Raw genomic sequence first — 12,783 nt, forward strand, 5'->3', positions numbered from 1 at the left:
ACAGAAAAATGTTTTATTTTACATTTCAAGTTGGTGTTCCGACCCGCAAACCTTCTCGCCTTGGGTAAGCCCATGACTCGAGACCTTGCTTTGGTGACATTTACAAAAAATCTTATTTATAGCTTTTTACCGAGTTAGTAGTTGCATTTGAAACTTGCGCCAGTGCTCTTTCTATGTTCTGTTGAAGGTTCAGAACCTTACTTTGCCTTAACTTATTATGTTTAATTTAATAATAACAATTTTTTTAATCTTTCACTCTCTTTGTAACATTCAAGAAATAGAACGTTTCAATGGTATAACTATATACTCTTAATATGGAATTATCTTCCCACACGGACAAAAGTGTGCACATAAACTCTCATATATGTGCACATGGGAAATATACGCATAGGAATGGAATATATTTAACAACAAAGCATATCGGACTTGGATTATGTAAAAACTGCAGGTCAAAACAGCGACCGGGACATATTACACATTCTGCGGGAAATTACCTCACTTCCCAGCGGCGGAAATTGTTTTCGTCATCGGCCTTATCTACCTCAAAAAATCAATTCTTTCGTCACAATATTTCTACATTTGTATTATTATTCAGCATTATTCATTTGAGCCAGTCATCTAGACAGATATTCGGACAATTAGTTGTCGGTAAGTCGTTATGCTTATTTTTACCCCTTCGGTCAAATTGCTATTTGACTCACGCTATAATGAGAATAGGATACACTCTTTGATCTTACACTCCGGAAAATCACTAATTATCCTACCAGGGGGGTCGTGATGTTAATTAGGAAAATTAATATTGGACCGACCTATGGAAATTGGTTTTAGTTATTTCTTGTTTATGTGGTTGCATGTGGTTGTGAAAAAATTGCCTTTTTTTACAATTATTGAACTAATCCAAGGGTGTGCAACAGACGGCCCGCGGGACACATATCGTCCCGCTAAGCTATTTAGTGAAGCCCTCGTCAAAGCTCAGATTTCCCCCCATCAAGTATAAAATCCTAATCCGGCAGTTTATGTTTAAAAAGGCGTTCACGTGAATAAAAAATGAATAATACTTTTGGCTCTTTTCGCTGCGTTAAATATTTCGCCGTTTTGCCGAGTGCATTTATTACTTTAAGGCTAAGCGATAGCAGCGTTCACATTTTTTGTGTGGCACAGCTAAATGTCTGAAGTTGGTTGTATGGCCTAACGACAAAAAACGTTGCACATCCCTGTAATCGATTCAAAATTATCAATGCTTGTAGATTAAAGCCGTCACTTTGTCGTCAGAGGCTCTGTGCACGTAGAACATAGGTGCCCTTTGTTCAAAAATAATAAAAAACTAGTGTTCTATGCCGTCTGAAATTTAATAAGTTTCAATATCCATTGCTAATTGAAGGCCAAGTTACAATTAGTTTGCATGACTTTTTGTTTTAAAAAAAGTTCCTATACAGTACTTACAGGTTCAAGATGATATACAAAAATTTTATTTTAAAGGCGCCAATATTAGGGTCTTTGTTGTCAGCAATGATTAGCTATGAAAATTTCTATGGTGCCGCTTTTCCCTTGGTGCCCAAAGCACGTGCTTATTTTCCTCAATGTTCAATATAGCACTGGCCTAATGGAAATGTTTTACCTGTCTCCCGCTATTCGCAACCATAATGTAACTTCTGAAAAGCAACTGTGGGTAAAGGTTCGACGCTGGGTCAAGTGCGGACAGATTTTACTCTGTTTTTAAAGTAAGTACATCCGCACGCAATGCGGTGTTCACTCAAGTTTATTTTTACTTTGAAATTTGAAGATTCATCAAAAACAAACTCGCTGTGGTTTTGTTGTATAGTTACTTTTGACTTTTCTGTCTTAAACCAAACTTTCAGTTTCTTGTATTTTACAATCAATCATTTTGTTTCGGTCTCTCTGGCTTGAAACAGCAACAAACAGACAAACTAACAGCAAAGATGTACCTGGAAGGCGAGCAAAACTTAGAACAAATTTGAAACGTACGCGCATGTCAACCGAAAACTCAATCTGTTACATCCTGTGTGTGAGGTGGTTCGCATGAACAGTGAAACCTGACCTGCAAAACCAACACATTCAAGTCGTTTGTAAAAGTCTTTTTGCACACCCTGTAAATCAAAGTGGATCAGTTTACGGCCCGCGGGACGGATTCGGTCCATCGAAGTGTTTTATCCGGCCCACTTGTGTCTGTTGAAATTATGACTATAATTTTTATGAATATAAATTTCCGTTGAGAATATCGATGAAAATAACGTCATAATGACCACGATTGCTACTCTGTGATTCTCATTGTTATATAAACGTTAGCCTAGCTGTTGTAAATGAATTTTTTTATACACAGTTTGTCATATTCAGTTTCGATCTTCCGGTCCAGTAGCCAAGTCTATTATCTGCAACTGACGAGCTCAGAAAAGTAAATTCCCACCTTACTGTAAATTTACTTCTATTCAACTATTCGATTCGCTTCGGCTCCAAAATGTCGAACAAAAAAATTGTTAAAATTCAACGATCACTCAACGGTGCTCAAAATATCCCATTTCCTATTTGTATTGTTATGTAACAATACACCCCATTTATTGACTCAAATGAGAACAAATCGAAGGTCTCCCCACAAATTTGTGACACAATCGTTTACTAACTGACCCAGAAAATCAAACAAAAGTTTCTTAGGTAAATGATTTCGAAACTTGATATGTTTTGGAAACAAAATACGACTTCAAATTGTCTAAAAACCTGTTTTTTGACCCAAAAATGACTTTTCGTTTTTAGATTTTCATTGCATTCGGCATGCTTCAAATCCAAAAATTTTTGAAAAATTACCCAACTTTTGATTTTTTACGCCATACTTTAAATGCATCTGAAAACAGCTTCATAAATTAGGGCAAACTGACTCAAAATTGTATAAAAACCTGTTTCAGGCTCAAAAATGGCTTTTCGTTTTTTGATTTTTATTCATATGCCATGCTTGAAACGAATCCCAAATTGAAAATTTTTTACAAATCACCCAAAATTACATTTTTGAATATATTTATTTTGCCAAACAATGCCTAAATAACACTCCATTTGCGTAAATTCGACTCAAAATTTGCCCTAATTCGCAAAAAGAACATTCTTCTATGACTTGCTTGATTGAATTCTGAAGATCTTAGAAAATATTACAAAAATTAAATTTTCAAAATTTAAGGTTTGGTATTTGCAAGAATTTGTTGAAATTTGAAACATTTGATAGGATAAGGACAGGGGTTCTCAAACTTTTGGTGTTATGGAGCCCCTGAAAAAGTTGACTATTATTTCCGGATTCCCATAATAAATTTATAAAAATAAAAACAAGAAAACACATTGTTTTTACTGATTAATCTTCCCGAGTAAATTAAAATTGAATGGTAACCTTTAGATAATGTCTGATAATATAGATAATATCTGAATTACCAGCCTGATGCCACATTCCATACACATTTTTGCTTTGCCTATTGAGACCAAAACACTTGATCTTTTTAAACCTCGCAAATCATTAATTTTGTTCTTTTTTTCACTCAGGAGAAGAAACAAATTGCACGAACGAGGGCGAGAAAGTTGAAGTAGATTTAATAAAAGATAACCCTTGTTTTCAATGTGTGTGTAAGGTGGGTACATGTGTATGTTAAATCTTTATGTGTATGTGTGGGATATATTTATATGTGTATGTGTATATAGGTAGCACTTGTATGTGTAATTGATATGTGTATATGTAGGTAACGCTTGTATGTGTATTTGTACACATATATGTGTGGGTATATGTGAATATAGATGTAGATTTATATATTTAGAAGATTTTCGTGTTGAATAGTATTTCGAATCATAGCAACCAAATTAAATTTATTTTCCAAAATGCAAGATCTAAAAAGAGGGACAGCATGAAAACCCTGTATTGTTACGCCAGATTTTTTTTTACAAAAGGGCTCCATCATTCTGTCATCGTGCTGTTTATGACCCCTGACCCATCCGTCATTGTAGCGGTTTTACATAAATGTATCGGTTTTACGCCAATTAGGCACTGCAGGCATTGATTTATCGAGAAGGGGAGTTGGGTTGTTTTTACAGGCGGTCACGAAAAATTAGAAACTTCGTCTTGTGATATATATATATAGAAAATATGGCGAATTCAGTGGAATTTTTATGTGATTAGGTTAGATTGAAATTTTAATTGAAGAATGTCTCTATTATTATTATATATATATATATATGTGTGATTAAATATAACCAATATACCCTAATTTGCAAGTGTATGCGTATAACGCAAGGATTCTGTAGCAGGAGTAAACATGACTATTCGATTTAATTCAAGAGTTCAGCTGCACACTAACACAAATATATTTCTACAAAAAAATACTTTTGAATTAAAAGAATATTCTGTTTTGTGATATGAAGGAATGAATATGTAATTCAAGTAAAATTTTGCTTCGATTTTGGGAGTGGGGTCTGACCCCCAAATCAAGGCCTTAGAAACTCCCTGGTGCCCGTCACCTCGTGGATGCCGAGCCTTTTTTTTAAACTATAGGAGCTTGCTTTATATCAGTGACATCTGGAAGATTTCCTTTGTTTATACAGGCGTTCACGAAGAATCAGCCATAAATTAGTTGGCCGATCAATCAGTCCAAGGTCTGGGTGTCCAGTTTAGTGGATCAGCCATTTTCTGTGTTTACGGTACACTAATCAAAACCCGGGTGGTCTAACCTCATTTTAATGTAACAAAATATTAAATCATCAATCAGTGACATCTTTGTCGATGTCGTCATTATTTTCATAACAAAAATTTCTTGAGATATATTGATAGAGTCCACGCGAAAATGATAGAATTAGAATCGCATAAAAAATATTCGATTCGAATCAAAAATCATCAGGCACTCGAAAATGCCCAGCGCTAACTGCAATGCCAACTTAGTTATTCACTACGGCCAATAAAACGTGGACATCGTAAGGTGGGAACTATGTCCCGTGAATCCTTTACTTGTTCATAAACATAATATTATTTTATCGTTTGGCCAAACAAGGGAATTAACGCCGATCAATAGGTAGAGAACGCACTATACATCAAAGTAATGTGATTAAAAATAAACGTAAAATTATCTTAAATTTTATGTTGTCAACCAGTCATTTTGAATTCAATATTGGAGCTCTTGACACTTCACTGCTCAGAGACGAGTCTCTCTCAGTTGTTAAAGAGTGCGACTTTGCCGTGAGAATATCACTTTGGGGTCACATTACTATGGGGGCATGGACAGCGTTAAAAAGTGTAATAACTTTATTGAACAAATATTTTAAATTTTCCTTATTGCTATTGCGTTCCACATGTCTTTGGGTTCTTTTAATAATTTTAGTATTTTTATTTTTTCTAGTTGGTAAGTCTGAATATATGCCATTGTGCAAGGGGTTCTCAGTCCACTTTCTTTGCAATTTTCTATTAAAAAAAAAGATGTGGACTTCTGGATTTGTGGTAGTTTCCATAATCCATGCAAAAAGTCTATCTGAGCGAGTTCAATTTTTCTGAAAACTTGTAATACCTGGCACGTTGTACGTGGCCATATTTAAAGTAGGCAATAGGCGAAAAACGAATCATTGTTTACGAAACACACCCAAAATAGTTAAATTTGCGTCTTATTGTATCGTTTTTAAAACAAACAAACATTTATTCTCACGTCAGAATAGGGATTAAATGACAATTGACTCTTAGTACTACGAATTGTGACGACAGAATTTAAATTTATTTTGTTACGAATTGCTCGTAACTTTGCTCGGAGAAGAGTCTCATTTACTTCTGAGTGAGTGCCCATAACTTTGCTCAGAGATGAGTCGTCTTTACTTGTGAGTGAGTGCCCATAACTTTGCTCAGTGATGAGGCTCCTTTACTTCTGAGTGAGTGCCTGTAACTTTGTTCAGAAATGAGTCTCCTTTACTTCTGGGTGAGCACCTGTAACTTTGCTCAGAGATGAGTCGTCTTTACTTATGAGTGAGTGCCCATAACTTTGCTCAGAGATGAGTCGTCTTTACTTGTGAGTGAGTGCCCATAACTTTGCTCAGAGATGAGTCGTATTTACTTCTGAGTGAGTGCCCGTAACTTTGCTCAGTGATGAGTCTTCTTTACTTCTGAGTGAGTGCCTGTAACTTTGCTCAGTGATGAGTCTTCTTCACTTCTGAGTGAGTGCCCGTAACTTTGCTCAGTGATGAGTCTTCTTTACTTCTGAGTGAGTGCCCGTAACTTTGCTCATTGATGAGTCTTCTTTACTTCTGAGTGAGTGCCCGTAACTTTGCTCAGTGATGAGTCTTCTTTACTTCTGAGTGAGTGCCCGTAACTTTGCTCAGTGATGAGTCTTCTTTACTTCTGAGTGAGTGCCCGTAACTTTGCTCAGTGATGAGTCTTCTTTACTTCTGAGTGAGTGCCTGTAACTTTGCTCAGTGATGAGTCTTCTTCACTTCTGAGTGAGTGCCCGTAACTTTGCTCAGTGATGAGTCTTCTTTACTTCTGAGTGAGTGCCCGTAACTTTGCTCAGTGATGAGGCTCCTTTACTTCTGAATGAGTGCCCGTAACTTTGCTCAGTGATGAGTCTTCTTTACTTCTGAGTGAGTGCCCGTAACTTTGCTCAGTGATGAGGCTCCTTTACTTCTGAGTGAGTGCCTGTAACTTTGTTCAGAAATGAGTCTCCTTTACTTCTGGGTGAGTGCCCGTAATTTTGCTCAGTGATGAGGCTCCTTTACTTTTGAGTGAGTGCCTGTAACTTTGTTCAGAGATAAGTTACATTTACTTCTGATTGATTGAACGTTACTTTGCTCAGAGATGAGTCTCTTTTACTTCTGAGCTATTTCTTTGAGCAAATTTTTCATAATAAAATTATTAAAGAACTCGTGTTTGCGCTCCTTCATTTATAAAAATTAATTCTTTCCGTTAAATTCATCCAAGTCTCGACATCTCGGTCTGTCTCTCTTATTGTTTGAATTTCAATTAGTTCGATGGGATTGTCCATTTGTCCGATTATTTGCTCATAGATTATCTCTTGTAACATCATAATCCCTCTTAATGTGCTGTTAAGAAAATCGTAAAATTTGGAAATTTGATTCTACTCAGAGATGAGTCTCCTTTACTTCTGAGGTATTACGCACAATACACAACCATAATATCGTCATTTCCGTGGTCGCCCATAACTTTGCTCAGACATGAGTTTCATCTGTACTTTTGGGAACGTTTCCTAGCGACTGTTCCGGAGGTTTGACAGTGAAATAAATAATGTTACCATAATTGGTAGTCTTGTTTTTTAAATTATATATGCAACAAACCATACTATATTAGTAAACGACATAGGAATCTTTTTGTCGGCTGCGTACGCGCATACGTTTAAAATCTCGTCTTGATGTGTACGCGGATGTCTGCAATCAGAGGTTAGGGTTAGGGGAATTTCATTGTCTGCTCTGTGTTATTTCAGTGGTTGCCCGCACATTTTACTCACGCTAGAGTCGTATATGTAAACTTACATTAACTCCTGTTTTGGGCAAATGATGCGGCTTAAGACTGGACTGTAAAATTAATATTGTTACCACAAATGTTAGCATTTTCTTACATAATATATACAATGAGATGCATTCCCCGTCGTAAAGCGAAATTGGATTATTGTCAACTGCAACCGCGCGGTTCTCTTTTATCTTGAAGTTCGTAACGTGTGATAACATTGTTATGTAACAAAAGCCACTATGGTATTTTCACCCCAAGTTCCGTGTACAAAATAAGAATTACTGGAGCCCGCCCTTCCAGAGAATACCTGGATAAGGGGTGCTCCCGAAGTATGTGCACTGAGATGGCGCACAACCTGAACCTGATATGTGTATCAGGTTGGGCATCCTGGTACACATACTACCGGAGCGCTCGATAAAGACCGGATAACCGGACGAGAGATCGTCGTTCGCCCTATGGTTGAGCCATTTTATCGGATTTCCGCTCAAGAGGAATAGTAAATATGTAAATCCTGTTCCCATATTTTACTCTGCGAACAAAACTGCAAATGTACCGTTCAACAAAATACAAGAGCGATGCTCAATGTGTAGTAATACAATGAAATACCTCTGACTTAGAGCTTTATGGGTGTTTCCCCGATCATCGATTTCCTTGTTTATTTCCATACAATGACCAACCAGCAAAAAGTCAACGTTGACGTAACAATTGTAATTTTCGCAGCCACTCAGACATTTTGTTCGCTCAGATAGATATTCATGCATGACTGTAAACATTGCTTTTTTTCACAATTTTGCGTGTTATTTGTCAGTTTCCACTTGTGTTTCCAAAAATTAATTGTAAATTAAGTATTTTAATTGTCATTATGTCTTCCGATGAGCTTTAGTTTAGTTGCAATAATCAAAAATTATTCTCGCAAACGCTTAGATACACTAGGTTAAAACTTGCTATTAGTACATGTAAGCGGCACACGGTTGTTTATTTTGATGAAAATGTTGGTTCTGAACATGGAAACCAGTTTGTTAACGTCCACTCTCCAAAGCACTCAAAATACTTTGCAAATCGTAAAATTTGCAATTTTTCCTATTTTACGGCTTCGTAATATTTTCACCCCAAAAATTCCGCGGCCTCCCAAGCTGACACCCAAAATAAACGAGCAAATCACAGAGCTCAAAGGCTTAAGCAAATCCTATCAAACCAATTTAGCGTGAACGGCTGTTAGTTAGGGCAGCGGTGCGTGAATGAAACATCGGTAAGCGTGTATATATGTAACAATGTTGTTCGTTTGTAGCATTTTTATAAGTGAAAGAGGGAAATAAAAAGAAAAAAAACGGGACGTAATAAAAAAAAATTGGCGTCATAATACCGAAATTTGCGTCATAGCGTCATAATGTAAAAAGTTGTGCCATTATATAATAATCCTGACGTCACAATACAAAACATGACGTTTTAATAGAAAATCTTGTTGCCATAATATGAAAATTTGTGTCATTGTACAATAATCTCGACGTAAACATGTAAAAATTTGCGTCAATATACAATAATCTTGACGTCACAATACTAAACATAACTTCATAATTCCCAGAATTAGCACAATAATCCAAAAATGGCGCCATTTCACAAACCTTTTTTTTAAACATAACACGTCCAACACTCCCACTTATAATGACGTCATAACGTACTAAAATCAAATATAAATTTAAGCGCATAGTCGTATGAATGAATTGAAAGAAAAAACATTGCTAGCGTATACTTTTTGTGTGAAGTATAAAATTGTTGGGGGTGATACCGTTGGCTGCATTTCGACTTAACTTGAGGAGAAGAAACGATCAGGCGGACAGATTGCTGGAATTAATTACGATAACATGTTAGTAGATTTTCAGACCTCTAAAACTTGACTAGCTATGTAAATCCTTGTTAAGAATGAAGCCATGTAACTTCTATTGAAAAAGAGAAGCTTAACTACCTCATTCTGTATATCTAAATTGGGCGCTTCAGAGGTATGTTGTGCCAATATATAGGTAACTAATCTTGTTCGCCTACTTCACACCAAGTTGTGTGAAGGGATGGAAACCTATGGGCAGGGGGTATATTCACTTGGCTAACACAGACATTCCTCAAACTCGTAGTAGAACTAAAATAAGGAAAATCGGAATTATATATGGCGTAACCCTAACCGGGTACACATACTACGGGAGTACCCTAAATTATACTATGCGCCTTAGCGTACGAGTTTTCGTCAAAGAATTTTGAAATAAGACCTTCAGGTCGGGTTATCTCTGGGTTTAATCAAGAATACATAGACAATATGTCTGGTTTAAGCCAAACTATATTTATCTAACGTGGGGATTAACCATTTGGTAAACTTTACTTTAATCCTGGTAATGAGATTGACCTATTTAAAGCATGCTGTTAAGTGAATGAAGAAATTATACTGAAATCTTAGGGTTTTTTAATCAGCAAGTGATGGGTCATTCCATTATCAGAACTTATTGAATTACGGTCTCTCACTCAGAATTAGTGAAGGAGACTGGTTTACGAGCAAAGTTACGTGGATTCACTCAGATATGAAGGAGACTCATTTCTGAGCAAATGCATATTACGGGCACTCATTTAGAAGTAAAGAAGACTCATCTAAGAGCAAAGTTATGAGGACTTGCTCAGAAGTAAAGGAAAAATATCTCTGAGCAAAGTTACGTGGACTCAGTCAGAAGTAAAGGAGACTCATTTCTGAGCAAAGTTACGGGCACTCATTTAGAAGTAAAGAAGACTCATCTAAAAGCAAAGTTATGGGCACTTGCTCAGAAGTAAAGGAAAAATATGTCTGAGCAAAGTTACGTGGACTCAGTCAGAAGTAAAGGAGACTCATTTCTGAGCAAAGTTACGGGCACTCATTTAGAAGTAAAGAAGACTCATCTAAGAGCAAAGTTATGGGCACTTGCTCAGAAGTAAAGAAGAAATATCTCTGAGCAAAGTTACGTGGACTCAGTCAGAAGTAAAGGAGACTCATTTCTGAGCAAAGTTACGGGCACTCATTTAGAAGTAAAGAAGACTCATCTAGGAGCAAAGTTATGGGCACTTGCTCAGAAGTAAAGAAGAAATATCTCTGAGCAAAGTTACGTGGACTCAGTCAGAAGTAAAGGAGACTCATTTCTGAGCAAAGTTACGGGCACTCATTTAGAAGTAAAGAAGACTCATCTAGGAGCAAAGTTATGGGCACTTGCTCAGAAGTAAAGAAGAAATATCTCTGAGCAAAGTTACGTGGACTCAGTCAGAAGTAAAGGAGACTCTTTTCTGAGCAAAGTTACGGGCACTCATTTAGAAGTAAAGAAGACTCATCTAAGAGCAAAGTTATGAGGACTTGCTCAGAAGTAAAGAAGAAATATCTCTGAGCAAAGTTACGTGGACTCATTTAGAAGTAAAGAAGACTCATCTAAGAGCAAAGTTATGGGCACTTGCTCAGAAGTAAAAGAGAAATATCTCTGAGCAAAGTTACGTGGACTCAGTCAGAAGTAAAGGTGACTTATCTCTCGGCCATTCAAATGGCGGTTGGGAACATATATTGATCCCTATTTCCAACCGTCTCTAAACACGGATATGTTTCAGCTATACTCGGCCACGGTTGGATCTCTTAGAAAGCCAAAGTAAAAACAAAAAAGCAATGCTTTAATACGTATGCACAAAAGTTGGATTGCAACATGGTGTCACTATTTTTCTAAATAAACAAAGTTTGTAAATCTTCCTCCAGAAGAGTAAAAATGAAAATAATAGTGACAGTGACTAGAAAACAGTCACAAACTGTAAATGCGACATACTAAAAATGTACACCTAATCAATCCAGTAATTGAAGAGAAAATCACTTTATGCACCAACAACAGCAACCCAAATTTAGCCAAACCGCTGTGATTTATGATTTTATGCACCGCAAATGTTTAGAAATTTCAAGCCGACTTTTAACTCGACAAAACATAAACTAATAACCTTTGTTATCTATAATTCTTCAGTCAAATATTTTCTCATTAGCCGGGATGTTTCGAATGAGTTACTTATCTCTGTTCTTGATGCCTTTGATTGGTATATCCAGGGCAAAGTTTTGGGACCAAAGTCCTGAAAATTTTGCCCACTCATTCTGGCGGGCCATGTCAGTGTGACGTAAAAAGTTACATTTTATGAACAATATTTACAGTGTAGCAAAAGCAATAAGGAAAAACAATAAGCCTCGTGCCAATACTAAATCTAATCTCAACTAATTCCTTGAGCTATTTTTTAGCTGAAACATCAAAGTTGGGTTTTAGTTAGTTTGTGACAACATTAGGTGGGACAAATTGAATTACTCTTTATGTACTCTCTTTTGTATCTTTATTGTATTTCTGGAAACTAGCATTTCTCAGATGACTGATCATGACCAACCAGCCGTGAAGGTGACGTAGCCATGAGCTTTCTGTACTTGAAGGCTGATTCCTGTTGGTGTGTCTTGGGAGTTACTTTGGTTATGTTTATGTTTACTAAATATACGTTTTTACTGAGTTAACATTATGGGCCGAAAAAATCCACAGTGGCGTTCCAAGTCAAAATATGCATTTTTGTCAATTTCTCCCTTAGCCTATGTTGGAATCTTTTATTCCTCATCAATGGGCATATACTACTTTATTTATTCAATTTTCATAGTATCTTTATCCAGTGATATGTGCAAGCCGCACTTCGGTTTTTATACAATTTTATACAATTAGGTATTATAGTAACATTAAAAAATATTAGAAATACTATAGCAAAGACAAAACAAATTCGAATTAGCGACATTTATGGCCCGCGGCTACGTTACCCCTTTAACCCCCATCTCTACCTAATAAGTCGCAGAGGAAACCGGCGCCTACGTTTGGTATCGCTTTATATTTTCTTTCTACTTTTAGTTGATTGTTTGGGTATTGCTTTGAGCAAATTTGGATGAAAAAAATATATAATATAGAGCTGTTAGCACGTTATTGGTATAATCGAATAGGGTTTACATATTTTTCCCAGGGGAGAGAGAGGTAAGCCAATAACATGGCTTAATCATATGGTGAACCGCGGCCTCTCGTCCGGCTATCAGTCCATGTCGGGTATGGGATTAGTTAGCCAGTTATTTTTCTCAGATGCACGGACTTGTTTAGCACGATTCGCCACACCGCCGAGCTTGGAACCCATTCTTCTTCTAGTTGATGACCCGAGAAGTTGCGTTAGGAGAAAAGGATTCTGTAAAAGTTCATTTCGAGTACTCGAACCACTTCGCCGTGCTTAAATTTGTGTACTTTAGAAATAGCAAAACC

General features: G+C 36.6%; 1 protein-coding gene across 2 annotated transcripts in view; it reads left to right on the plus strand.

Moving 5' to 3' along the window:
- The first annotated feature begins 294 nt into the window (after positions 1–294).
- The window catches only part of LOC120330225 (BMP-binding endothelial regulator protein-like), a 29,373-nt gene continuing 16,884 nt past the window's right edge, over positions 295–12,783 (plus strand). For both annotated transcript variants that reach the window (XR_013479612.1, XM_078118587.1), the window contains exons 1-2: positions 295–648; positions 3,538–3,623. Coding sequence is in view for 1 of the 2 variants with exons in the window: in XM_078118587.1 (XP_077974713.1) it covers positions 315–648; positions 3,538–3,623 (420 nt within the window). In the remaining variant the exon portion in view is untranslated. The remainder of the gene's footprint in view (positions 649–3,537; positions 3,624–12,783) is intronic.

Source organism: Styela clava, chromosome 12 (assembly GCF_964204865.1).
Source record: "Styela clava chromosome 12, kaStyClav1.hap1.2, whole genome shotgun sequence".
NCBI lineage: Eukaryota > Metazoa > Chordata > Ascidiacea > Stolidobranchia > Styelidae > Styela > Styela clava.